At 44.0% G+C, this 26,560-nt stretch overlaps 4 protein-coding genes across 7 annotated transcripts; 2 read left to right on the forward strand and 2 right to left on the reverse strand.

Annotated features, from left to right (window-relative positions):
• Positions 1-916: 916 nt before the first annotated feature.
• On the reverse strand, positions 917-3,369 carry otol1a (otolin 1a). Its single transcript, XM_035634501.2, has 5 exons — positions 3,166-3,369; positions 2,570-3,048; positions 2,398-2,487; positions 2,204-2,275; positions 917-2,053 (listed from the first exon to the last, which is right to left on the reverse strand). Exons 2-5 carry the CDS (start codon positions 3,024-3,026, stop codon positions 1,158-1,160), a joined length of 1,515 nt encoding a protein of 504 aa, XP_035490394.2. The 5' UTR covers positions 3,027-3,048; positions 3,166-3,369; the 3' UTR covers positions 917-1,157.
• A 2,711-nt stretch (positions 3,370-6,080) lies between these two features.
• Positions 6,081-15,149, forward strand: ppm1la (protein phosphatase, Mg2+/Mn2+ dependent, 1La). 4 transcript variants are annotated; one of them, XM_035634506.2, is made up of 5 exons: positions 6,081-6,355; positions 6,718-7,051; positions 10,632-10,806; positions 12,291-12,452; positions 12,910-15,149. In XM_035634506.2, the coding sequence occupies exons 1-5, from the start codon at positions 6,294-6,296 to the stop codon at positions 13,263-13,265; spliced, it is 1,089 nt and encodes a 362-aa protein (XP_035490399.1). In that variant the 5' UTR covers positions 6,081-6,293; the 3' UTR covers positions 13,266-15,149. The 4 variants fall into 4 exon arrangements, with proteins under 4 accessions (XP_035490399.1, XP_035490400.1, XP_035490398.1 ...); XM_035634507.2 differs by having other exon boundaries at positions 6,083-6,576; XM_035634508.2 differs by having other exon boundaries at positions 6,085-6,259.
• A 2,376-nt stretch (positions 15,150-17,525) lies between these two features.
• On the forward strand, positions 17,526-19,071 carry arl14 (ADP-ribosylation factor-like 14). The gene has a single exon (XM_035635238.2). The coding sequence runs from the start codon at positions 17,640-17,642 to the stop codon at positions 18,243-18,245; it is 606 nt and encodes a 201-aa protein (XP_035491131.2). The 5' UTR covers positions 17,526-17,639; the 3' UTR covers positions 18,246-19,071.
• Positions 19,072-21,247: 2,176 nt separating this feature from the next.
• On the reverse strand, positions 21,248-25,226 carry LOC118311394 (zona pellucida sperm-binding protein 3-like). The gene is made up of 8 exons (XM_035635237.2): positions 24,501-25,226; positions 24,255-24,370; positions 24,051-24,154; positions 23,705-23,882; positions 23,471-23,588; positions 23,247-23,329; positions 21,977-22,242; positions 21,248-21,637 (listed from the first exon to the last, which is right to left on the reverse strand). Exons 1-8 carry the CDS (start codon positions 24,891-24,893, stop codon positions 21,531-21,533), a joined length of 1,365 nt encoding a protein of 454 aa, XP_035491130.2. The 5' UTR covers positions 24,894-25,226; the 3' UTR covers positions 21,248-21,530.
• Positions 25,227-26,560: the final 1,334 nt, after the last annotated feature.

The raw sequence follows: 26,560 nt of genomic DNA on the forward strand, positions 1-26,560 counted from the left end.
TCCAAATAACTCTTTAGATGGTGACTATTGTTTGCCCCATTGTAATTTCAAATGAATGTCTGAGATGGACCTGGAGGATAATTAGAACATATTATTAAATTGAAGAATTTTAATATAAAATGAATCCAAACATGAGAGGGTAGAGGCATGCCCTTGTGCTAAAAATCTATACTGATACATTATAGAGAATTGATATTCTAAAAATGTGGTAAAATACACAACATCAAACACCATAACGAAGTCTTAAAGTAAAGGCTAGAGTGAAATGTAACAAACTCTTGTGCAATCTCTTATCCTGTTGATTTTCCATTACCAAAAAGAATGATGAACGTAGTCAATTTCTAATTATTCATTAGTCATGCTTTTTGCCCAAAACTTACAAAAATTAGCATTTGATATCCAAGATAAGAGAAAGAAAATCTGTCCCATACTGATGATTAGGAATAAAATAATAAGGAATTCAGAACATATTCAGCTACTGAACCAGATTCAGGAATTTCTTCAGGGACTGAGCTGTGGTGAATGAGACGTGCGGGTGAGAAGTGATGTGTGGGCGCCCACGAGAATTAGCTTTACCATCCTGCCGTGTGCGGCAGCAGTCAGTGAACATGTTGAGTCTTGCGTTTGATTTCATGAAATTGTTGTCTCTCAGAATATCCAATTTGTTTTGATTGCAATCACTCAGTCTGAAGCCTGTGATATCATGCTTAATGCTTCTTCACAAAACTTGGACACCTCACACCCTCTAGTGGGGAACAAGTGCAATGAAATATCACAAACCTTAATTATTTCCACGTTTGCGTTGCCTTCACTGACAAGGAGCTTATCTCTCCATTCTTATGACTAATGGCTTTTAAATTAGCTTCTAGTTCTGTTTCCAAGTAAATAACTCAAGGGTCATTAATTTCAAGCAGAGTCATTTTTAATGCATTGTTAAGTGTCGCACACAGCCGTATAATCAAGCCTCATCCATCTCTGAATATAGAAGGGCAAGCAGAGCATTCGGTTTGACAGGCGCGACGGCAGCAAGCAGATACTGAAGCAGCAGAGTTTGGCTGAATGTTGTGTTAATTTGACAGGGCAGTGCAGCAGGCTGAAGGCTGTGCAGCATCTACAGGAAGTTTTAGTCGGAAGTCATTAAAGGTCAAAGGTTGCAGTCACAGGTTTTCTACGGCAACAGGTTTGGTCTTTGAATCTGGGTAAAGCAAGAAGCCGGAGAACGTGCTGTCATCCTCGCTGCTGGAATAGATTCCATTCCAGTCTCGCAGCGTCTCCAGCCACACCTGGTCGCCCTCGCTCAGCGGCAGCAGTACGAGGTTGGACGCCTGGTCGATGTCTTGGCCATAGAGGGAGTCCCGAGTGCGCAGCTTCCGCAGCCCATTCACCACCAGGGCAGTGCGCACAGGCCGGTTGCGCACAGTGATGTGGTAAGTAAATAAGTAGACCCCTGGGTAGGTGGCATTGAACTTGTTAGCCGCTGTGTCCCAGTGCCCCTCGCCGTTATAAAAGACCTTATCAAACTTCACAGGTACACCAGGCGGAGGGAAGGACCTGCTGGGGAACAAGCCCACGCTGAAGGCAGAGCGAACCTGCTCCACACTCTCACCTGGTTGGCCTTTAGGGCCACGAGGTCCACGCCCACCTTTGGGCCCCCTCTCCCCCCTAAGCCCTGCCATACCCCTCCCACCTAGAGGTCCTGGGGGCCCTCTCGCCCCAACATCCCCCTTCCCTCCTGGAGGCCCTGGGTCTCCTCTCTCTCCGTTTGCACCATCAGTTCCATTCACTCCTGGGGGGCCCTTCTCTCCACTAAGACCAGGGGGCCCACGTTCCCCCAAATCACCTTTCCCTCCTTTCTCACCCGGTAAACACTCGCCTGTAGGTCCTTGTTCACCTTTCTGACCCTTTGTCCCAACTATACCTGGGGGACCCATAGGCCCCTCGTCCCCAGTGCTGCCCTTGGTCCCATTCATGCCAGGCCTTCCACTTTCTCCCAGGTCCCCTTTCAGACCAATGAAGCCACGTTCACCTTTCTCTCCTCTGGGGCCAGGGTCACCTATTGTATGCAGATAGGTTAAATTCACATTAGAGAACATGTTTTAATTAGAGTACTTTCATTTTTCAAACAGTATTGTACATTTGCAAAGAATGTATTTATACATATGTGTGAGTAAAACAGATTTGGTGATAATGAAAACCTACACACCTTTTTCTCCTGGTGTTCCTGGGACCCCGGGGATACCAGAAAGACCCACAGGTCCTTGATCACCTTTTTCACCTGTGGTAGTTAAATAAAGCATCGAGAATGACATTCCCAAAATACATGTACAAAAAAAGTATTTTGTAAAAAAGGACTTAGAGATACTGAGAGAACTCTCTTGCGCTCAAGCTGTGTCGTACCTATGTCACCATTGAGTCCGTTGGCTCCGGGTAGTCCTGCTGCTCCTAGAGGACCTCTGGGCCCTATTTCTCCATTCACTCCTGGCAACCCTGGAAAACAGAGAAGACTTGCAAGAAGGGCACATTTTGTCATCTGAAAGGTGATTTTAAGGAATACAGAAATCCTTCTTACCAGGAGGGCCCCTTTCTCCCAGCGGACCTGGTGGCCCTCTCTCTCCGACGGGCCCAACAGGGCCTCTCTCTGGTGGACAGCACTCACACATGTTGAAGAAGCACTCATTGTAGTCGAGGGTATAGTTTCCGTCGGTGTTCCCGGGAGGCGCTATGGCATCCGTGTGGAACTCGGTGGAGTAGGATTCGCTAGAGTAGGTGGTACTGTCTGTTGGTGACAAGGAATAAGTGTCCATCATTACCTCAGTTGTCTCTTCTGTGTGCTGGCTGCTGTAAGGTGACGTGGTCGTGGTCGTGGTTCGTCTTCCACCCCCACCCCCACCTCCACCGCTGCTGCTACCAGCTCGGGGGGGCTTCTTGCTGCTTTGAGGTTTGCGCGTGGTTCTGGCACTGGAGGTCAGCGCACCCATCAGGACCACGAGAAGCGTGGTGAGGAAGATAAGGCGAAAGGAAAGCATGTTGAGGGCTTGGCACAATGATCTGTGAAGAAAAACGGACCAGAAGTTAGAGGACTACAGGCAAAACCGGTGGAAGAGGTCTATTCTACTACAGCGCAGTGCATTTATGATGTATAATCAAGCAACAAGTGCATTTTACCTTCTGATGTTGATGGTGTTGAGTTCTCACTCCATCCTCTTCAACTAGTGATTGATGCAGCTTACCACCTTCCTTATATCGCCCGCCGTACAACAAATGCTGCTCTATCAAGCCAATAAGAGAACAAGGGACAGAAAACACCAGGGGTTATTAGGAGGTAGCGGGGCTGGCGAGAACAGATTACATGACTCCCGAGGGGATACGAAATAAAGCACGTCGTACACAAGGCAAGACTTTATTCTTTGTGATATGGGATATGATTCCAGAGCCCAAGAGTGCACACGGTGACGGTGACGGTGCACTCACGCACGCACGCACGCACGCACGCACGCACGCACGCACGCACGCACGCACACACACACACACACACACACACACACACACACACACACACACACACACACACTTGCTTTCTACACAAACAGGAGAAAATATAAAAGTACAAACAAAAACACCCATTCACAGAACATGTGTACAAACGCATGCTTTTTGTACACACAAACTCACACACGTTTGGTGATCGCGGGCAACACCTCACAGTGATCGTACCATTTGGCGGGACCTCAAAAGCAGAGAAAATGGATCTCTATACACCCAGTGGTAGAGGGATCAATGTCCCAAAACAGGCGGCATGGCAGCATTGATCCATCCATTCCCTCCCTTGATCTATCGAATCCAAAAAGACCAGTAGAGCTCATGGAAGCCAGCCTCCACTGAACTGAGCTTCACGCCTTAGAATGTGTGTTGGATGTAGTTTCAACCTCTGACACTAACTCTCACAGATTCCAGAACAAAATATGCTCAGGAGCCAAATGACATTTAGGAAAATGGTAGATAAAAAACGCAGATGGAACCAAAAGGATTTCAAAATTCTTTGATGAAGTCATAATTGTGTAGCTGTGGATATATCTTCCAAAGAAGTGAGTGAATTAACTGCTGCACAAACGCAGTCTCACTATACTTTGATGTTCTTCTCCTTTTTTCTTCATCAATTTTATTGTTCATAGATTCGCCGTTTTTTTTAAAACTACTTCCACAAACTTCAACATAGAAATATCAAATTCTAACAATCTAACATTAAAATGCTCATCATTGTAAATATTCCACATATTTAAATCTTTCTGAAATATTCAATATATTAACGTACAGATAAAAGGTGATATACAACTGCAGATGGTGAAGTTATCTGTGAACATCATTTCACAAGTTCCAAATATTAATGAATGTCATTTGATGCCATGCACTGCTTAAAGTACAGTTAAGTTAATATTATTACTACTTCAACTGCTTCTTCATACTTTAGCTTTGGCAAAAGGCTGCAATCTCAGGGCAGTTTATTCAGAAGTTGTATTCTCTATATACAAACACCTGCTGTAAAGAAGCAACATCATAACAAACTAAATACATTATGATTTATTTCAATAAGAATGCTGTAAATGCCAGTTAAAATATTTCATATGTAAAAAACAATATGGTGTTTTGCTATTTCCATACCAATATGTTATCTTAATGAAAGTCTATTACAGTTCACAATTTCGTTGGATAGATGATTATCCTAAAAACTGTTTAAACACCTTCCTGCCAAGTTTGATACTCCATATTGGATTATAACACATGGAGCAGATCTTGCCATGTCCACAACACTATCTACACTGGAGTCTGGAGATAACCTGTTCGCTCATGCTGCTGGTCACTATACTGTACCCTCACAACACAGGTTGCACTTTTACCACATTGTCATTTGATCCATCGCAGCACACAGCAATCACACTCACCTCTGTGAAGAAAAAAGGTAAATGCATCATTCACATCCAGAAGGTGTCAGCATATCTGTCTTTTTATTTCCATAGACTTTTTGCCATTTAAGTTGCTGAAACGTTTCAACATCCTGAGCTGAACTCAGGCCACAGGTACCTATACCTATTCTACTCAGATGTAGGTGCCTCCATCCTGGTCCAAGAAACAAACTGAGGTTTAGAGAAACAGGTGTGGATCTTGCGTGTCGACTGCTTTGTGTGACTGAATTATCACGTTGAGAGATTATAAATATGGAATTTGTTCTCTTGTGTCTCTTGTAAAATATATCTTGGTCTAAATAAAATTTCCTTATCAAATAAAACTTTTCCTAAACATGCCAGCTTACTGTGCCAGAGATATATTACTCCAGATGGCCACTAGGGGGCAGTGTTTATTGAGTACAACGACTCTTCTGACCAACATTTAAACACAGGCCTAGTTTCACATTAATTATGGGCAATCATAGCTAATAATTAATAATTATTGTGCCTTTTTATTCAAAGTTTGTTATATATGTGTTTTTGCTACCTTATGTATTTGTCAAGCATTGATTATGTTTTATTATATTAATTAACATTTAGTTGTTCATAAAATGCCAGCCGGGCCCCGAAAAAATAAATAGGTAGATAGATGGATAGATAGATAGATTGATAGATACCATTAAATAACAATATATATATATAATCAGAAATAAGAACTGCGCAAAACGTGTAAAATAAATGTAATTCAGAGAGCCAATAGCCTATAGCACAAATTCCAATGCAGTATGTTCACCAGTCAAAGAGGTGAGAAGTGTAAACATTTAGACATCTCCAGATTCAACATGATGATGCTGCCATGTAAGCTTCTACTCGATGACATCATCATTTGATTCCGCAGTCACCGGCCATTGGCTCGAATGCTTTGCATCCTCTGAGTTTGCGGCTGCGCACTCTTGTCAGCGCAGCGGAGTGCGCGGTGTCAAGTTCCACAGGACCGACGCAACCCACCTCCGCTAAAGACTTTCAAAATAAAGTTCTGTCCTTGTGCACGCGTGCACATCGAACGCTTTTAAGTCGCTTTACTAAGACGATAGCAATCGACTTCCTCTTTCATCTCGACCCCACGTTGGTGGTTTGACATGAGTGGAGGTGTGTTCGCAAAAAAAATAAATAAAATAGTGATAGGCTCGTGTCGGTGCGGAGACTGAGCAGACACACGTCCGAGGAGAGAGACGGGGCCAGCGGCGGAAAGGGAGGACACACACAGCGTCGACTGTCGTCTCCCGGTTAACTCCCGGTGACTCTCTCCCTCCGAGGTGGGTCTCACCCGAAAACATTCGTCATCCTACAATGGGCCGGGGGAGTTCGGAACGACTCGTGGAATCCGCTCGCGGTCGTTCGGAGAGCCGAGGGTAGGACCGCGACCAACGCCGCGAATCAATGAGGGCTTCTCGTCCGCGTTTGTCCTGCGCTTCTCGGCCCCGGTGTCTGGCAGCCAGCCGCGCACAGTGCGCAAAGGCGCTCCGAGTCGAGGACAGTGGCCTCCGACGAGCCGTGTGAATGTTGTGGTTCCTCCCTCGTCGAACATCGTGGCGGTGAATCGATTCCTCCACAGTTCCGCCGCGCGGATGGAGTGAGTTGTGCAAAAAAAAAAAAAAAGAAAAAAAAAAAGGGGGCCGCGGGGACAGACCACAGCTCGGTTGCGTGTGATGGTAGGAGACACAATGACGCTCTTGTCTCTTCTGGGTCGGATCATGCGCTATTTTCTCCTCAGGCCGGAGACGTTGTTCCTGCTCTGCATCAGCCTGGCGCTGTGGAGCTACTTCTTCCACACGGACGAGGTGAAGACCATCGTCAAGTCCAGCCGGGACGCCGTGAAGATGGTGAAGGGGAAAGTGGCGGAGATGATGCAGAACGACCGGCTGGGAGGCCTCAGCGTCCTGGACGCGGAGTTCTCCAAGACCTGGGAGTTCAAGAACAACAACGTGGCCGTGTACTCCATCCAGGGGAGGAGAGACCACATGGAGGACCGCTTCGAGGTGCTCACCGACATCGCCAACAAGAGCCACCCGTCCATCTTCGGGATATTTGACGGTCACGGCGGAGAGGTAGGCTGGGAGGGAGAGGGTACACCGGGCCCACGGCACTCATTAGACCCCGAGACCTGCACCAGGTCTCAGCATCACTTAGACACAGACATCCTCAGTGCTTCCTGCAGAACACGATCTTTCCTCTTAACAACAATAAAGCCCATTTCAAAAGACGTGTTTGAAACGTTTATTATAAATAATGGCATAATTATAACAGAAAGTACAAGCCCTCTGTTGGGCAGTGCAGAGGTGCAGGTTGCTAGGGGAAACGTAGTTCTTTGAATTGGGGCGACAGGGGGACAGCACTTCAAATACTTACCCCATTTTCAAATGCAGCAGTTCCCCCCCCCAATCCGGCATTGTATTCTTTTGTGTGAACACACCTCCTCCATCCCGCTGCCAGGGTGTTGACTTGGGATTCATCACAAAAGAGTGAGTGTGTGTGTGTGTGTGTGTGTGTGTGTGTGTTGTCTATCTCCCCTCCACTCCCTGTGTTGCCAAGGGTCACTGGTTTCTCATGGCTTCCTACAGACCACATGTCGCGCACCATCTGTCACCATCACTGTCCCCCGAGGTTCCTGCATTGGACACATTTCAACTGAGACAATTTACTAATATTTTATTACAAAGAAAACCAGAGGAGGGTCCAGAGATTTATTTGTCTTGGCTTGAAGTTTATCTAGGAGGGAAAGCCAATTTTTATATATTTTTTTGAAACGTCGACATCTCTGCTTTTGGACAAGGTGTAGAAGATGCATAGTCAAGCAGACCTGTAAACTTACAGCAACGGCGATGTGTCTCGGGGAATATCTCTGCGAGCCGCTTCTTACCATAACTATTCGTAAATGAAATTGAAATCAGTTAGAGAATCAGAGTTGGGAGCTACAGTATAATATCTCCCAGGACGACTGCTCTTCTGCCGGTCGAACATCAAGCCACAGCAGGACATTCAATCCCAAGTCAGACATGATATGCATCCAGATTTATTTTTACACAGAAAAGCACTTTTGTTGTGCACAGTGATAAGTGAGAGGGAGAATACAAACTACGTCTGTTCCAGTCCCCAAAACAAATATTTGTCCTTCCTGTCTGTCACAACGTCCCTCACCATTTCCGTGTTCGTCAGTCTTTCTCTTCTCTCTTATTTCCTCCCTTTCCACTCTTTCTTTTTCTTAGTGTATCTCTGTGCATTGTCTACATTCAAATGAGTTTCATCTGTGTCGGCCATTCTTTTTTTTTAATGACTTATTGTCACATTAGCATCAGTACACAGACCTCATCCTGATATGTATGGAAACACACTCAGACATTATCTATATATCAGGAAACACGTGGTTTCCAGTTTAAGAACCAGGCACTAACAGTAAATACAGTCAATCATGTTGAGGATCATTTGAGAAAGCCGTGTTTACCCTCTGGGACTATTAATGTTTGGAGAAAAAAAAAATCCTAGAATATTTTTAGGTTTTTTTTGCAGTTTGGTACAAGTGTGAGCGCACGCACGCACGCACGCACGCACGCACGCACGCACGCACGCACGCACGCACGCACGCACGCACGCACGCACGCACGCACGCACGCACGCACGCACGCACGCACACAGTTGCCAAGCTAAATACATAATATGGGCAGATAAAACACGCCGTCTCTGGCAGTGCAGTCTGTTCTGGCTATGAAAATAAATGCAGGAGATTTCTCTCAAACAGCTTCCTTATTTTAGTTTTTATCATGTCAAGTATTGGGTTAAGGCCCAGAATAATAAAAGTCAGCACAAACTGCTCCTGTCTTGATTTACCAACACTATTTGCTATTGAAGCAGGAACTGTGAGTAGTTTGCTTTGACACCGCTTTACTGTGTAAAACTTAATTTATAGTTACACACTGACTCAACCTTTTATGAAGATGGCCCAATATATCACTTTCACTCATTAAATCCTCTGATGGAATATTATTTGAGTCATAGTCCTGGTGTTTGTTTTTTTCGCTGTATACTGCAAATGAAAAATTACCTTTCTAACTCTCTTCCAGATCGCGACTCGCTGTTTGCCTCGCTCTCTACTTAAAAAAATGAATGAGTACATCTGTCCAGCTAAAGGGAATGAGAGATGGGTGCAGCAGGAATGTGCTAATCTCTCATAATATTTCATCTCCTGGCTCCTGTGGTGTACTGTATTTCCAATTCCATTATACCTCATGATAATCATTTGGAGTAGAATCATAGTGGTTGTCAGTTCAAATCTCATTTGTGTAGTTTGACAAATGTAATTACTGCATTGAAACAGGCAGTTTTTAGTTGTGGGTCAGTAAATGAAGCGTAGGAGTTAGAAGCAGAACTGTTGAACCATATTTTCAGAGATATTGATTTTAGGTTGTGTCTTTGCTAAGGCGTTAATTGCAACTAAAATGCATGATGAAATTAATCAAAAATGAAAAAGTAAAAGGGTAAAAATAAGATAAAAGATGAATTCACATTATCACTTGTGCTGCAGAACTGCTAAATCAGCAAAAAAGATAGGTGTCCGCATTTCCATAGAAACTTTGAATATGAAATATGTACTCTGTTTCTACTGGGATATTCGGGTGGTATACATTTTCCCCCCATTTTACATTTCATTCAACAGCATTAGCATAATGGAAGTGTTGGCAGAGAAAATGAGGGAAGAAGCAGATAAATAAGGGCAGGGGGAGGAGGAGGGCCAGTGGGCAGGAGGATGTTCAATAATTCAGCACAGAGCAATTGCTTTATATGATGAAAAAAAAAGAAGCACTCTTCTAAATTAGAGTTATATTGGACCGTATTACCGGGCAGCAATGGGAGAAAGATCCAATAAGAAAGAAATTCACAGTAGCACAGCATCAAGTTTTAAACCAAAGACTGGACATAAAAGTCAATGTTGAAGTGCCGGAAATCTGTATTCTCTCCTAAAACCAGCAGAGGGCGACTCCACTGGTTGCAAAAAAGATGTTGGTTTCTATAGAAGTCAATGAGAAAATGACTCTACTTCTCACTTGAACGCCAGATAAACATGTTCCTCAGGAGTTTTTGTTCTCAGTCTCTGGTATTACATCTTCTTCAATGCAGCATGATGTTCATTTAGTAAATTATGGTTCCATTTAGAGTAAAATAGACAATAAAGCACCCATTGGGGCGTGGATACTAAACTCAACCGGCTTCAAAACGGCAGTTCACAAAACAGTGGGGGAAGTCAGTGTGGGTTGCCACTTACGTAAAACACCAAAGCTTGATATTTACACACCTCCCAAAGTTGCTATGATAAAACATTTTGACAAAGAGGAAATTTAATCCCAGGATTCACCCTCCTTCTAATTAAATGTCCCCACCGTGTTCACCGGCACGTCGCTAACATTTCCCCCAGGAAAAACGGCCGCCTGCTGTTGCTGAAAATAAGGATGCTTAAGTAAGAGCTGAGGGGAACTGCAGAGCCAGATGATAATTCTCTGTGGCTTCACCTCTATGAGCGACCCCTTTCATAATACACATTGTCATTTAATCCTTATTAGCCTATGTGCCAAACATAGGTCTGCGCTCCACCTGTACCTGTTCTCCCCTCACCTCCCGACCTCCTCCGTCTCCCAGGCTGCAGCCGACTATGTGAAGGCCCACCTGCCCGAGTCGCTGAGGCAGCAGCTGCAGGCCTTCGAGAGAGAGAAGAGGGAGAGCGCCCTGTCGTACAGCAGCATCCTCGAGCAGCGCATCCTGGCCGTGGATCGTGAGATACTCGACAAGCTCTCTGTCAACCACGACGAAGCAGGTCAGGGGGGGGAAGGGAATCGTGTATCAAATTAGTGTTTGCGTTGTGGTAGGGGGTCGAATTATGATCCAACAAGAGAGATTATTGGTGATTTTTTTCCCTTTGCCTTATGATAATACCAACCAAATCGCAAGTGTATGTTCCTAGTCTGCTAATGTGTTTGTGTATACGACGAATTATAGATGTGCGTTTAATGTGTGAGTCTCAGACTGTCTGACTCAGTTTACATATATAGTACATATGTTATATGGGGTTTTATGGGATACAGTTTTGCCAACGTACAATGTTAAACTGTTCATGTTTTTACTGTACGTTAAATTCAGGTTTTAAGACACATAATTTGTATATTGAATGTTGCTACCTATTAATTAATTTTCTGCCACATTTCAAGCCCCTGGAGGGTTTTCAGGCAATCCCCTTAATTAAGAAATGATGGATTGCATCAAACTTTTTTTAAATATGTGGAAAGGGTTGGAAAATTTGACTCAAAGCATTTGTGGGAAATTAAGTTTTGTGTAGTGAAAAGGAATCTCATACAGATTTCAGCCAGACAAACAAAGGTGTTATAAAGTTTGTGCCCCTGTGGAGCATCTACATGTGTTGTGATGCATTTAATTGCCTAAAAATATTCTGATGCCAAAAGCAGATATGTTAAAACGATGCCTTCCAGTGCTCGTTTGTTCGGCGTTCACAATGCCTGCCTCTTAAAGGACTTTGTGCTTCACAGCGCCTTGGCTATCAAATAAAATCTAGCAGTTTGCTGTATAGTATTCCCTCAGCACAATGCTTCCCGGCTGACATTTACCTCTCTGACGGGTTCCTTTTGTACACTTCACTCGAAGTGCAGACTGAGAAGAGTGAGACTGCTGTAACATTAAGCTGCTGCATGTTGATGTTGGTGGAGCAGTTGTAAGTTTCAAAGCTTAAGTCCGGGCGGATCAGTTGGTGGAATTTGATACATCTTCCCCAGGAAACACACGTTGTGGGTTATTGTTTTTCATTGTTGATTTGTTTTGCCACTCTGTCAATTTATATACAGATTTTTACATCATTTTGTATTCAATGTTGACCTACTATTGAGCCACAGGTCATAGTATTTTTACGAAGGAATGACCTCTTGTCTGTTATCATTTGTACCATAGATTGAATGCCCTCTTCTTCCAAATTCTGCAAAATTGCACTTTAAAGGGCAAAAAATTCTATACATCATCATAGATTGCTGTAGTGATACTTTGAGCCCTGATTGATTAGTATAAGTGTAATTGTTATTAGTTACATGTATTAATTATGAGAAATATAATCATTTCAAAAAATGAATGTGATGTAAAGTGATGAAGTGCAGGAAAACAGTTTAAACACACAACTGGATTTGATTCAGTATCGTAACACATCTTTGGGACATTTACAAATAATTTAGATCCGTCAGTACCTTCAGCCTTTCATTTCAGTTTCTTTCTCTCTCTCTCTCTCTCTCTCCCTTGCAGGTACGACATGTCTCGTAGCGCTGCTGTCAGACCGAGAGCTCACAGTGGCCAACGTCGGAGACTCTCGTGGTGTGTTGTGTGACAAAGACGGCAACGCCGTTGCACTGTCACATGATCACAAACCATATCAGCTCAAAGAACGCAAGAGGATCAAGAGGGCTGGTACGTAAGAGACATCGACACAGCTGAAATATAACGTGTATATGCAGCATGTACAGTACCTGCACTGCTCTTCTCTGTGTGGTTGAGTCTGGGGTCCTTGGTTGCCATCTGTGGGTCTGTTCAGGAACAGCATTCTGTTAAACATTTAGCGCAGTGTCAGAAATAGATACCGAGTCTGTGTGATTGAATGATTTTCTCAATTTAGCATTTGTCACATTATCTATCTCAAATCAATCAAATCAGCATTTTAGAGCATCAGCATCTACAGACACAACTTCTCACTTTTAAAACACTCAGACAAACAAAAGTACATTTGTGGGTCAAACAAAGACTCGAAATAGTCCATGATTTGGATTGCTGTACAGTACATCCCACCCAGCCATTATTTTTTCTCTTCATCAGACTGTACTGGACTCTGATTAATTACTGACGTTTCCATGTTTCTCTTCACTCTCAGGAGGTTTCATCAGTTTTAACGGCTCCTGGAGAGTGCAGGGAATCCTGGCAATGTCCCGCTCCCTGGGAGACTACCCGCTGAAAAACCTCAACGTAGTCATCCCCGAACCGGATATCATGACCTTTGACCTCGACAAACTGCAGCCAGAGTTCATGATCCTGGCTTCCGACGGCCTGTGGGACGCCTTCAGCAACGAGGAGGCCGTTCGGTTTGTCCGCGAGCGCCTGGACGAGCCTCACTTCGGCGCCAAGAGCATCGTTCTCCAGTCCTTCTACCGCGGCTGCCCCGACAACATTACCGTAATGGTGGTTAAATTTAAAAGTGGAGCTGGGGGGAGCAGCAAGGCGGGGGACTAGGTCTCGCGTTTTAGAGCTCGAATTATGATCAATGCTTTCTGTGATATTATTTTTCCCCCCCATCTTCTGGGTGGAGCTGCAATATCACAGGAGGACTGAGGACTGATAGTAGGAGAACTGGACTTTGGACAAGTGCACACATACATGCTTACACCTGTAAAGATTAGGTCTTGTTTCCTTTCTAGGTTTCTGATTGAGATTAGGGCATGTAAATACAATATAGACCCAATAACCATCAGCCAACTTAATGATAAATGCTTTCAAAAATAGAAGTGCTCCAACAGAGGAGATGCATAAGCGCAGGACAAACAGACACTAAACCAGCACACTTAAAGACTGTGAGTGATTTCCTGCTGTTCCACATGGAGGCTTCTACAGAGGAGGCGTCAACTAGTGCCTAAGAGTTAGTGTGCAACTACGGGAGGCGGCTGAAAATGCATTTGCAAAAAACACACTGCTTGCTGCATTTTGCTCTCACATAATATATGTAATGTGCCACAATGTTGACCTGGGGGGAAAAAAAAAGACTCCAGTGGATGCAAACCTTAATTTGAGAGGTGGCTGTTAATCGTTTGTAGTTGCATCCTTGAGCTGCGTTCAGCGTCACTTTCACGCTGGTTGCAATGGCTTCTTAAAACCAGCAGTCGTCGCAGTTGAACATTTAAAAAGCCTTAGAAATAACTTTGGTATTCCATCTTAAAATGTAATGTACTCCATTACTGTTTTAAGATGGAATAAGGTATTAGATTGTATTGGGAAAATGTAATGAACCCTCCACATGCTCGGTATGTTTGTCCATTTTTTTTTTTGCAAAGTAAGCACAACTTCTGTAATATTAGTATTACATCTGTTTGTGCGCATCTGGATAGTTGGTTGTCATAAATGTGGATGTACGGTTCACAATAATTTGATGAAATGCTTCATGACCATCATCAATACTGTCACAGCCACCCAAGTCCTTGAAGGCTGAAACTGCAAATTTTAAATTTCAATGTATTTGATTTTTATTTACAACAGCCACCGTTCGAACCTGCAGGAGGCCAGTGGTATGTAAATGCAAGATTTTTAGTTTAATGCCACTCGTGCACACAAACACAGAGTTCAGAAGAAATAAAAGCAAATTATTTTTTTTGAATGGAGAATTCTTATTACATATCAGCCAATGTAAATACTGTACATCCTCAGTAATACAAGAGGGTTTTAATGTATATAGAACCTTATTTAGTTCCTGACCCTCACCTCTTGATGAAGCAATTTCATGGAGATAACGTGAGCTGTGAGTGAAGTTATTCTACACCATCTGTATCGGGGCATGTGCTTTGGCGCGTCCATGCTCTTGAACAAAGTACAGTGTGTATGCATCCATGGACACTGGTGGCTTACCTCTGACCTGGGGAGCACACGAAGCTGGAGACTTCCATGCCTCTGCTGCCACGAGAAAGCAACTAAAAGACAACACATTATCGACTGTACATGCAGCTGCAACTGGAATGCTAGAGCTAGAAATATGATATGCTTTTGACGGAATGAAGGCAGTGTAATTTACAGCTACATGATGTCAAGGACAGTTACCATGAACTATGATTGATTTACTACTACGTTCGGTTTTTACTGCTGTATACTATGACCTTCACATCACCTGAAGGAAGCTTTTTTAAATTTTATTTAACAGTTTAACTTATGCCTTATTTATTGTCGTGTCCAAATCAGCATTCTGTAAATGCATTTTTTTTCTTTTGTCCTGTATATGAGCTGATGTTGACAATAAGACGGATAACCGTCATCACGTTACTTTGACATGTGATTTACACAGGTAGAAAGTGTAAAGTGTTATGCCTTTCTGTATGAAAATGATCAGTATTAAACAAACTCTTCAACCTGAAATGCATTTGCTCCCTTTAGTCTATATTATTACAAAAGTGTGGTATTTCATTCTGGCCTTCAGTAATGTGTCCCAGCAATCGACTTTTGGTAGTTTAAATTTACATTTGTTTTAATCTAATGTGACTCAACATGTGTTTATTAAAGTTAACTGAGGTGATGACATCATGAATTAGTTGAGGGGAAATCACATGACGTTGTCAGAGCGTTTCTGGGATGCCTCTGTCGGACCACAAATAGCTCTCTGTGCCATAACTCTGCGCTGCGGCGGCTGCAGGGCAACTCCAGCCCACCGCAGCCTCCACGGCGCGCGGGGCGCTCGCACGGTGCCAAGTGCAGTGACGATCTGTACCAGGTGCAATTACCCAGAATAGCTCGGACATGAACCGATCCAAATGCCCCAGATCCCTGTTGCAACGTGCAGGTCTCTATTGACCATAAAGCCAAGTGCGTCACACACAACAACTTTACGGGAAGTCTGTACCCAGTTTTACCTGGGTTTGGCACTTTATAAGCGAGGCAAGTGGGAGTATAGGTAGCAGTGGGAGAAAGTTGTAATTTAGCCAACTCACAGAGAAGCAAGAATAAAAAGGGTTCTGCTTAGTTTTTTGTTTTTGATCCCCTGTGCTTTTCTTTCTTCGAGTCACAGTATGGGACAGCACGGCTCCAAGTCCACCATAGAGGCCAGGGTGGTTTTCCATCGCGTTGGCGCAGACGTGTGTCGGGGAACCGACGCGTGTTCTACCCCAGCTCCCGTTGTTCACATCCAGAAGAAGGGGACCGGTCAGCCGGCCTGTCCTCACTCTCCCGCCCGGGCGCAGGATAAGTCAACACCGCACTCTTGGCCCCAAGGCCGCCGTGACAGCGGAGGGCTGGTGTACGTGATGGACAACCCCACCGGCGGCGTGTGGGTGAAGCCCCGGGAGAACTGGACCAGATCTTGAAAAAAGTGAAATACAATGCAAATTCATGGAATTAAGTCAAGCACCCCGTGACTGGATGCACTGTGTGCGTGTGTCCCCTTGACGTCTTTGCGGGTGATTTGGGTTCCTGAGCTGCGCCGAGTGGCGCCACCCCGAGTCTGTGGGTGGATGGAGATGGATCGTGGAGGAGTTGGCTCGACTGATCACTGGATTTTACTGATTTAGTCTAATGAGACATTGTTGGACTGGAAGACGATGAGAGGACGCTAGACGATTACCGTGCGTCATGGGCGTGTCTCGTTTCAAACGTTAATCAGGATGTAAAACGCTTTTTTTTTCTTTTTTATATGTATTTTTTTTAGAATAACATGGAGTAGATCAAATGAGGGGAGATGGTACTGAGAGTTGGGCACATGTCCACTTCTGGATGTTGGCGCAAACAGCGAACCAACCAGAGTGGCTTGTCAACACAGTGCACTACGACCGACTAGGTCAAAAGTGAAAACTGCGCCCCCTCCTGGCTGATAACCGTCATTTATTTTTTCATCTGTTTTGATTTTTACCTTCCAATTTTTCTGAATTTTTTACAATTAATTTAATCAATGCACTGTTTACGATAGCACAAATGTTTAAAATTTTAAATGTTGGTTGTCTGAATATGATATAGACTGGGGGTCATAGTTAAGACTTAATCTTTGAATGACTTTCAATAAGTCGAGCCTGTCATATCAGCATCATTTGTGGAGTTGTTTGTGGCTCCTTTTGTTTTTTAGCAGCTGTAAGACACTTTAAGGAGTTTTGACAAAAGATGTGGGGAGTCTGAATATTCTAAGATTTTTTTGAATGATGATTGTGTGGCTTTGAACATCACTATTTCTTTAGGAGGCCAACACAACTTCAATTTGAGAAGCTGCATTTGTTTCGTCGACTGGGGGGAGTCGCTCTTCATTATTGTATCATGTTTAAGATGTCACTGATCCTTTAAGTGAAAGAGTTACAGAACATTGGAGTGGAGTGGATTTCAAGCGTATACTCACTGTTGCTTGTAGCCTAATGTACTGTTTTCCAACATGTTAAAAAAAAGAGAAATAAGAGAAAACAATAATCATTCATCGTTTTTTGTCTTAATTCAGAAGCATTTTGATCGAGTGCTTTTTGTTTCAGAACAACATCTGGTTTAGAGCAAATTCTACCTTTTCAGGAACTAAATCATCCAATCAGTCAAAATCTTAGTTTTGAGTTAAAGTACTCTAATATCCTTTCAGTGTGCTTCAGACATGTATAGGCGTTTTCAGTAAATGTCTTAGGATGACAGTTTATAACTCAGGGTAAGATAAGCACACTGCATCGAACAATATTGGTTTTACAGTTTGCAATGAAACCCGGGCTATCCTCAGGTGTGACCTTTGCCCCCTGGTGTGGCGCCTGAGTTATGGGCAGCGTCGAGCTAATGGCTAATCCATTAAACTCCGGGCCACGCACAAAGCAAACACTGCGTCGACGGAGCACCGGGAGGGGAAGAGGTGACGATCCCACTTGAAGTTTGCTCTCTTTCTCTTTCTTCGTCGCCATGGGTCTTCGCGGATCTAAACATCCCGAGGCCAAAGTTCTCCTCCTGGGCCTGGACAACGCCGGGAAGTCGACCCTCCTCTACAAGCTCAAGTACGACGCGCGCGTCAGCACCGTGGCGACCATCGGCTTCAACGTGGAAATGCTCGACGCCAGGAAGAACAGGAAGAACGTCTACTTAACCATGTGGGACGTCGGCGGCCAGGGGATGATGCGCGAGCACTGGAAGAGCTTCCACGCGGACGCGGCCGCCGTCGTGTTCGTCGTGGACAGCTCGGACAGGGAGCGACTGCGGGAGGCGCGCCGGGAGCTGGAGAGGACGCTGCGCAGCGAGCAGCTGACGGGCCGGCCGCTCATTCTCCTCGCCAACAAGCAGGACGTGAACGGCGCCCTGACCGCCACGGAGATCGCGGACAGGTTCAACCTGAGAAAGATCTGCCACGACCGCGACTGGTTCGCCCAGCCCTGCTCCGCGTCGACGGGATTCGGGGTGGAGGAGGCCTTCAGGCGGGTGGTGCAGACGGCCAAACTCCCGTCAGACTCTGGGGCGATGAAAGACAACATCAAGGAAACAGTGCACAACCTGAAGGCGGCCAGCAGACATTAGGTTTTATTTAGTTCAAATGTTCTCATTTTCAGACCACTGGCAATATTGCAAAAATGATAAGTTGTTCTGCGTCGAGACAGCTTTGTGCCAACAATGAATCACGTTCGAAGAGATGCGACCGTTTGGTGCAGTCTATGAATAGGAATCACCAGAAGTTGGAACTACAGAGTTTTGCAAAATATCAGTAAATATCAGTATATCTACAGTTGTTGTGGTGCCACAGGAAACACAATTTGCCATTAAAAACACTGTCAAGTACCTAATACATGCAATAAGTAACTGCAGATAGGTTTTCATTGGTGTATATGACTATATCTTCTTTCAATTATTAAACAGAGTTCGGTTATCTCACGCAGCCATGGGCCGGTACATTAAGCTCCTGGGTCCACGGAGGCACTTCACATTACTTAAGCATCACTGTCAGCGAGATAAGAAACAATGATACGTCCTCAGGTATAAGGTTTTGGTGATGTGGGTCCTGCTGCAGTGAACATGTGGTTTCAAAATTACGCTTTATCAATTGTTAGTGATCGATTACTACATTCTCTTCTTTATCTCTTTCGGACAATTCAGCCATTCAGTCTGCATGGGGAGAGTATTAGTAAATCATTAAGGGATGAATAGTTTGGGTTTTTACAATGATCCTCAAGTCGAATGGTAAATTTGAAGTTGATCATTTTTCAAATGTCAACATTATTGATCTCGTGCTGCAGAATGGCTGGTCAAAGGGAATTGGCAACCGCAATCTTGGTCCTGTATGGTTTATCATCGAATGCCTTATTATTGATTGTTACATGACGTATTAACATTAAAGGCATTGAGCCTCGTTGGACACATTTCTTGGAACACAACGCGCAATGATCGATAAAAGGTTAAAATATCATACAGTTCAGACAGCAGGGAAAATGCCGGACAACGTCACAGGTGGGTTGTTTTCCCTTTTCTTCTTCTTTTAGATATCCACAGTGATGATATAAAAGACACCTCCCAAACTTCCCATTGAAAGTGCGGTATAATAAAGCCCCACTTCCATCCGGCCGTCGTACTCGTCATGTCGCCTTCCCCATAGAAAACTGCGGCCGTCCTCTGCTCCCCTCGCGCACCGTCTCTTCATACGTCGGCAGCCGCTTGCACTCGTCGTATGTGGGCAGCTGGGCGGCCGGAGCAGGGTCCCGCGAGCCGCCCGGCGCGCAGCCCTCCACGAGCGGCTCTTGCGAGGTGGTAGCCGCCGGGTGTCCGCTGTGCGGCGGGGTGAGCGGCCTGGATCTCGAACACAACACTCTCTGGACAAAGTATCCGACGGCGAAGAGGAGAAGCATAATGAGGACCCCGGACAGTTTCCGGGTGACCATGGCGATGTTGTAGTAAGTCTTGTCCACAATCGGCTGGCAACAGGTGACGGCAGTGGCGTTGTTGCCCTGCGCGCAGCAGACCTGCTCGTCGCGGCACAGGTCCGGTCCACATCTTCGGATGGAATGAACCACCGCGCGAACGACAAAGCAAACGGCGAACGCCGCCACCGGCCGGCATCTGTGGAGGAGCATCGCGGTCGAGTTCCAAAGTGAGAGATTATCTCATGAACTTGGACGGAGAATGTTGGGGAGACAGGATGCGGGGCGAGGCGAACCACTTGACGATAACGCACTGGAAGACGCGTCGGTCGAAGGGCTGACGCAGAGCCATCGTCAGCGCGCCACACTCTCACGGGACACAAACATATTGGGGGAAAAAGAAGAAGAAGAAGAAGGGGAAAGGACTATACGGTCGCACATGGAAAGCAGAATCTGGTTTACTCATGCAGCTGCGTGCATGTGGCGTCTCTGCAGTATATAACTATTCTAATAGGCTTGACATTAACTCCTAAGTGTACTTCAGTGTGCCCGAGACTTATTGGGCACTTAGCAGGTATATTGACGTCGTAGAGAGTTTTAAATGCGATGGTTTATTTGATATGAAAGTAAACACGCGCCCAGGGAATCGATCAGAGGCATGGGAAGCACTGAGGAACGACCTTTGATTAATCGTAACGGCGGGAGGGGGCATGAGGCCCGAGGGTGGTTGTTTCAGGACATTTACCTTGTTTGCGTTTAGATGGGTCAGCACCATGGACAGCGCCCCTCGTTGGGCGCTGTCCATGGTGCTGACCCATCTAAACGCAAACAAGGTAAATGCTCCAGCTGGCAACAGCACAGAGATCCATTTCCATTTGCAATATTAATACTGCTTTAGTGTACATTCAGAGGTCAAGTCAGGTCAGCTCTTAAAAGCCTGCAATGGCTTGGTTCACTTCCATTTCGGCTGATTAGTAGCATATGTATGATGCTGTAAGTGCAAAGTGCTGCCCCCGTCACCAACAACTACAAAACTCTAAATGACAGTCTTGGGTTGACTACAACAACACACTTAAAACAGCTGTGGTACTTCCTCTGCTCGTCTACACTACTCTTTCTTGATATCATTTGAACACAAAACCTAGTCAAGTGACCAAAATAGAGACAATTTTGACAGATCAAACGTAGCTTTTACTAGAGAAACGTGACTAATCATTTTACTGGATGTGGCAAGCAGAGCAAGCATTTTATATTCCATTATGAATCCACACAATGATTAATCAATTATGTGACTGCATGATGAGTAGGTTGTGGGTGGTAATGGAGGGAAGTGCTCCCTAATAGCATGTCTGCTTTTGTCCTTGGGTCAAAATACACAGTATTGCCTACGATGGATGTCAAAGCGTTGTATTGTGCATCCATTTATTTTAACACAAACAATATCCAACACACAACTGCGTCCTTCTGGCATCTACTTGATGTTGCTTGGGCCCTAATGAGTCTGAGTGCTTAAAATCCAATAGTAATTAAATTGTTTGCTGAAGCCATATCGAGTTCTTGGCCAAGAACTACAGGATGTTGAATTTTGTAAAGATCAGATAACGAATAATGGAGAAAATGGTAACATCATGCTGTAGCACAAGGCAGATACAACGGAAAGCCCCAAGCTAATGTGGTCAAATAGTTTATGAGAAAAAAAGGCCTGAAATTTATACAGAAAAGACAAATGTAACAAAAATAATTTTCAAAGTACAAAATAAGTAAACAAGTATTGCTTCTCTGAAAAGAATGACGGACTTCACAGGAAAAAATTATTTCACGTGAGGTGAAAGTAGAATGATGAGATTAATTTCAGGGTTTGTCACTGGTGTCTAGAAAGTTTGTCTGTTATTTTTCTGTCCTCATCTCTTTTTTTTTTTTTAAATAAGCACTTTCCATTGTGTTGTCCAAAGTCTCAGGTGGTCTTGTTCTTTGGTGAAAGCACAGTTCTAGAATCTGTTGACCTCGATGCAGATTTGCTGGGTGGGAGGACAGTGAGGGGTCCCAGCTGCATAGTTCTCTCTGGAAAACAAATCACATTGGGTCTCATTAAAAATTTAAAAGTGTACTTCAGCTGCTCTGAAGGTTCAATGAACAATTTAATTCAATTGAAATTCAGGAATTCACTCTTTAAATTAAAAATGTAGTATGTTTATCTACTGATGATAAATTGAGAAAATAAACTAGTACTGCTATATCATTAACAAAGATGAATGCTAATCTGCATCAAGGTATTTGAATCAGGCAGTTAGGAAAACAGATAGTGTCTTTAAGTGAGATATATACAGAAGTTTAAATTGCAATCAAAAAGAACAACAACAAAAAAAAGAATTCAGAGAATGTAATATCTGTTGTACTCACCTACTTGGTACTCTGTTCCTCTCTTCATTAATCTAGCAAAGGACTGATGAGGTTTGTTGTGTTGGCTCTGATGCATTCCTGGTCGGAAACTGATATAACTGGCTGGAAGATGTTCGGGTCTGTTATGGACTAAAGTTTCCTGTGAGATCTTGGCGGACCAGGCTTCGGAGCTGACCATAGGGTGTTCTGTGGGTGGAGGCTCCTCAAACTGATTCGAGATTTCGCAGCTTCTACATGCCTGATCATTCCCATCAATGGACCGCCATCTGGACAAGGAGGGAATTTTTCTTTTTAAATTAAATTGAATTTAATAGAGTGAAAAACATTGTATTTTAACTTAAAGAGGCAACAGACAACGTGTGTGCACCTAGTGGTTCCATGTTGTATTGTTTGGTCACAAAGACGCAGTAGCAAGACCTCTGTAAGGAGGCGGGTACTTTTCCTCAGAGCTCTTGAGGTCGGTCAACAACACTTTGGAGCAGAAGAAAGTGGTTTGTACACTGAAGCTCCTACATCGTTTTTATTGCTCCAAGCACTAACTAGAGGCAGCATTAGTATCATGGCTAACTCAAAGCCAGCAGCCGGACTACTGTCCAAAGCAGAAAACCACCGTGAAAACACTAATTTGAACAAATAACCTTGAGTTAATGTTGATGTAGACTGGTTGCATTACATAATGAAGTATAAGAAATAAGACAAACTGCATGTCGTTTCTAAAGCCGCTCAATTCCCGGAGCTCTCCACGGAGTGAATAACTGTCAGAGCTTCATTCTTGTTTTATCTCTTTTTCTCTCAATCTCCTTCACCTGCTTTTGATCCTCAGTCAAAAAGATTTTTTTTCTTGCGAGGCTGAGTTGTTTTGTCCCTTTGGCTGTTCCACCATATGACATTTGCATCACTGGGGATAGATACCAGGAGAAAGCTGTTCTCTTCCTTGTTTTGTTGACGCAATGGTGTCAGTTGATTTGTGCTGCAAATTGAGTCATAAGTCGAAAAAAACGCCTCCAAGTGGTCAAGAGACTAACATGGTGAAAGCAAGGCTTATAGGGGACCAATATAAGCATGCATGACTTTTTTTTTTGCCATGACACTGCACAATATGTTTTAACATCATAATGACAAGTTTAAGCCATTTAAAATGGAATGCTTTAAAGAGAAAATTTTCAGAAGACATGGCATTCAAGAGGGACGTTACTCATTTGATAATACTGTGACACTTTACTGACCATGCCGAAAATAAAACAGCTGCTTCATTAGTATAATACATTACCTTTTCTCAATTAAAGAGCAGGCCCTGTTTTGTGAGCCGACTGTTGTGAGTGGAACAGCCTTCACGTAGCAGGATATGTAGACCTATGGTAAAGATGTGTGTAATACAGTAAAACTTCCCTTTCAGGTCTCATATACTGAACAGAACAACGAAACAAATGCGAGTGTTAAAACTCATAATACAACGAACCTTGGACAGAAAAACAGTGAAGAAGGGCAACCGACCTGGTTTCTGGGCTCTTGGTAAAACCTGAAGGCATCCAGCTGAAATCTGAGCTTGTGCTCCTCAACTCTTGGTAGGAAACGGGAGCTGGAGTTTGTCAGGTAAGCATCAGTAAGACATCTGTTATAATAGCAAAGGAAAACTAAATGTTAGAAACATAGTTTGAAAACAAAAATCAAAAATGCCGTATTGTCACTTAATGGTGGAACCGTCCAAGACTTGGTGGTGGCGCTCACCCATAATGCTCAATAAAGTCATATTTCACAGTTGCCTCTGCATCAGGAGTCGCTGTGGCAACACAGTGGTCAACATAGACTCGCAGGGGCACATGGTTACGAATGATGGCAGATACTTCAAAATGAATGGGGTCACCCAGGTAATACGAATAAGATTCCCTCTCAAACTGCCAGTCATCTGAAATGATTTTTAGAAAAACATCCATCTCTTACATTATTAAAAGCGAATCATTACTCAAATGTTGCATTAATGAATAACAAAAAGATGCTCGCTCTCTCTCTCTCTCTCTCTCTCTCTCTCTCTCTCTCTCTCTCTCTCTCTCTCTCTCTCTCATCCTTTCCATACCAGTCATGATTTGCAAATTGAAATCTATTTGGTCCTCAGCCGAGGTCGTGGAGACGAGGGGAACCCAGGTGGGATGCAGAGAAAAGCTATCCACAGTGTACTTCCTGAAAATAGAGAGCCAGACCAGAATTCCAAGTATCTTAACATGAGATTAAAACACATCCAAGAAACTGCATTCAACAGTTCACGTTGTGCTCGGCCTACTTTTCATAATGGCATTCAACTGGAATTGTTGCTCCATCCAATCTAAGCAAACCATCAGATGAAGCTTCAGGTGAGTAGACGAGAACAGTGGAATAGATGATATTCTCTATGGTGGACTGGAAAAATATTGGGTTAGTTTCTTTTTAACATGTTCTAAAAAGTAACAAGACAAAAGTGGAATTAACCGACAGTGGTACAAACAGCTTAAACGTTAGTAACAGAATGTCCACAACCAATGCTGCTTACCGAGAGTGTGGTGCCACAGTCCATCAGGTGGGCCCGGATGGTGAACTCAGCCTCTCCTGACGGCACCGCCCTGCACGCGCTCTCTTCGGCGACCGGGTCCGGGCCCAGGCGCAGATGTTCGCCGTCCACCCGCAGGCCCGTGTCAAACATGTCGGCCTGCACCACCACCTCCATCGAGTCCGGGTGGCACTTGACCGCCACAGGCCGAGGCCGCAGGTCGAGCTCCGCGCTTTGCGGCCGTCTTGAGGGCCGCGTGTCGCCGCGTGTCCAGGCCGGGCCGCTGGCCGAGCTGGGGCCTCGGCTGTGCGCCAACCGGCTCTCCGTGAGCGTAGACACGGAGACGAGGACGATAATCCACCAAGAAGAGGACGGTGTCTGAGGGATTCGCTGCATCCTCGGACTCGAGCTTCCAGGTTTGGTGAGAGAACCGCGGGAAACGCCACCACAGGTGTAAGTACTTCCGCTGATTGAGTTCGACCTATCACACACCTGGTTCGACTGGAACCGGGATTCACTGGCGCACGCAACTGTCAACGTTAACGTGTCTTATAATGTGTCTTATAATGTACAATAATGTATGTTTAGTCAAAGTAATTCATTGTGAGCGACACATAACTTCATATACCTTTGTGTACAGTGTACACACAAGTGTGGCTGTGTGAGTAAGTTCTATTTGCTATGATATATTTTTCCCACTAGGTGACACCCCAACTCAGTCTGTCAGCAACAAAATGGCTACCGCCGACAGGAAGTTGTAGAAAAACCCGGATGAGAGCTGCTGCTGCTGGGCGTGGGTGGGATTGAGAAATTGAAGTGTTACTTCGGCACAAATGGAGATAAGGTGTGGGAAGCAAAGAGAGGGGTTAACAGTTGGTATTGCAATCCGCCAAAACCCCCCCCCCCCCCCCCAAAAAAAAACCAACCCAAAAACAACTAATACTCAAAAACAAAGAAATAAAAAGTCAATTTTCTATTCTAGATTTTGTAATTCAACAACTAGAACAAATGAGCTAAAGATGAGGCAGGAGCACAACAAACTGATTTTTTCTTATTTGCCAGTCATGCTATACACACAGGCCTCAATGATATTATGCAACCTGCGCCTAGCTGAAATTATTTAATTAAAAATATATATTTCAGTCAAATACAAACAGCGTTGATAAAAAAAATAATAATTAAAAAAAAATACGGACGCCCGTGAAGGTTATAATGTTCAAATTTCAATGTATAATCAATGGTGATGTACTTTGTGGTGCTGCTCAACTGTATTACATTATACAGAGAGGACAGGCTTTCTGAAATAATAGTGGGAGTATGGTGGGTGTTTATTTGAGCAACAGCCCAGCATGGTGCTATTTCCTAATTATCATTTTTCACGTACATTCAAATATGCTACTCTTTCCCGTGTGTGTCACTGATCCACTACTTCAGTAAATTGTCTCATAGGTCATAGGTCTCTCTCAACCCCAGCAGCCACAAATGTCAGTTGTGCCAATAAAAAAAAAACAAAGCTTTATTTCACTTTCATTCATGTTATACAAATACCCAACACCACTTAACTGCACTTTCAAAACATTATTCCCACTAGCAAAATGGGATATTTTTAGTTGGGCAGGCAGTGCTGGGCTCGGAGCTGAACAAGGTAAATCAGTTCAGTTGGTAAAATCATGAAAACATTCAGTCTTCATTTGACTCAGAAACTTTCATCTGGACATCCCATTGTCAATTCCTTGGTATTTAGAGACTTATCATACAAGACTTACTGAACAGAGCGACATTTGACAATCTGCTGTATTTCTGTTGACTCCAATTCTAAATTTGACTTTCTTTTTATAGTCGATATCCTTCGACTGTGTTTTAAATAATTCACACACTACACCGGACACGAAATAGGTTTTGACTGACTTTCAAGTCCTTCTGCACATCAAATAGTTTTTAACCTGTTCACTTTATTTTGGTCACTTGATAGTAAGTTGATACACGATATACATCGTGACTGTCGCTGTAGATTCTTTTGATCGAGGACAATTCACCTGCTCATCTCACTGTCTGACTATTTG

This window comes from Scophthalmus maximus, chromosome 5 (genome assembly GCF_022379125.1).
Source record: "Scophthalmus maximus strain ysfricsl-2021 chromosome 5, ASM2237912v1, whole genome shotgun sequence".
Taxonomy (NCBI): Eukaryota; Metazoa; Chordata; class Actinopteri; order Pleuronectiformes; family Scophthalmidae; genus Scophthalmus; species Scophthalmus maximus.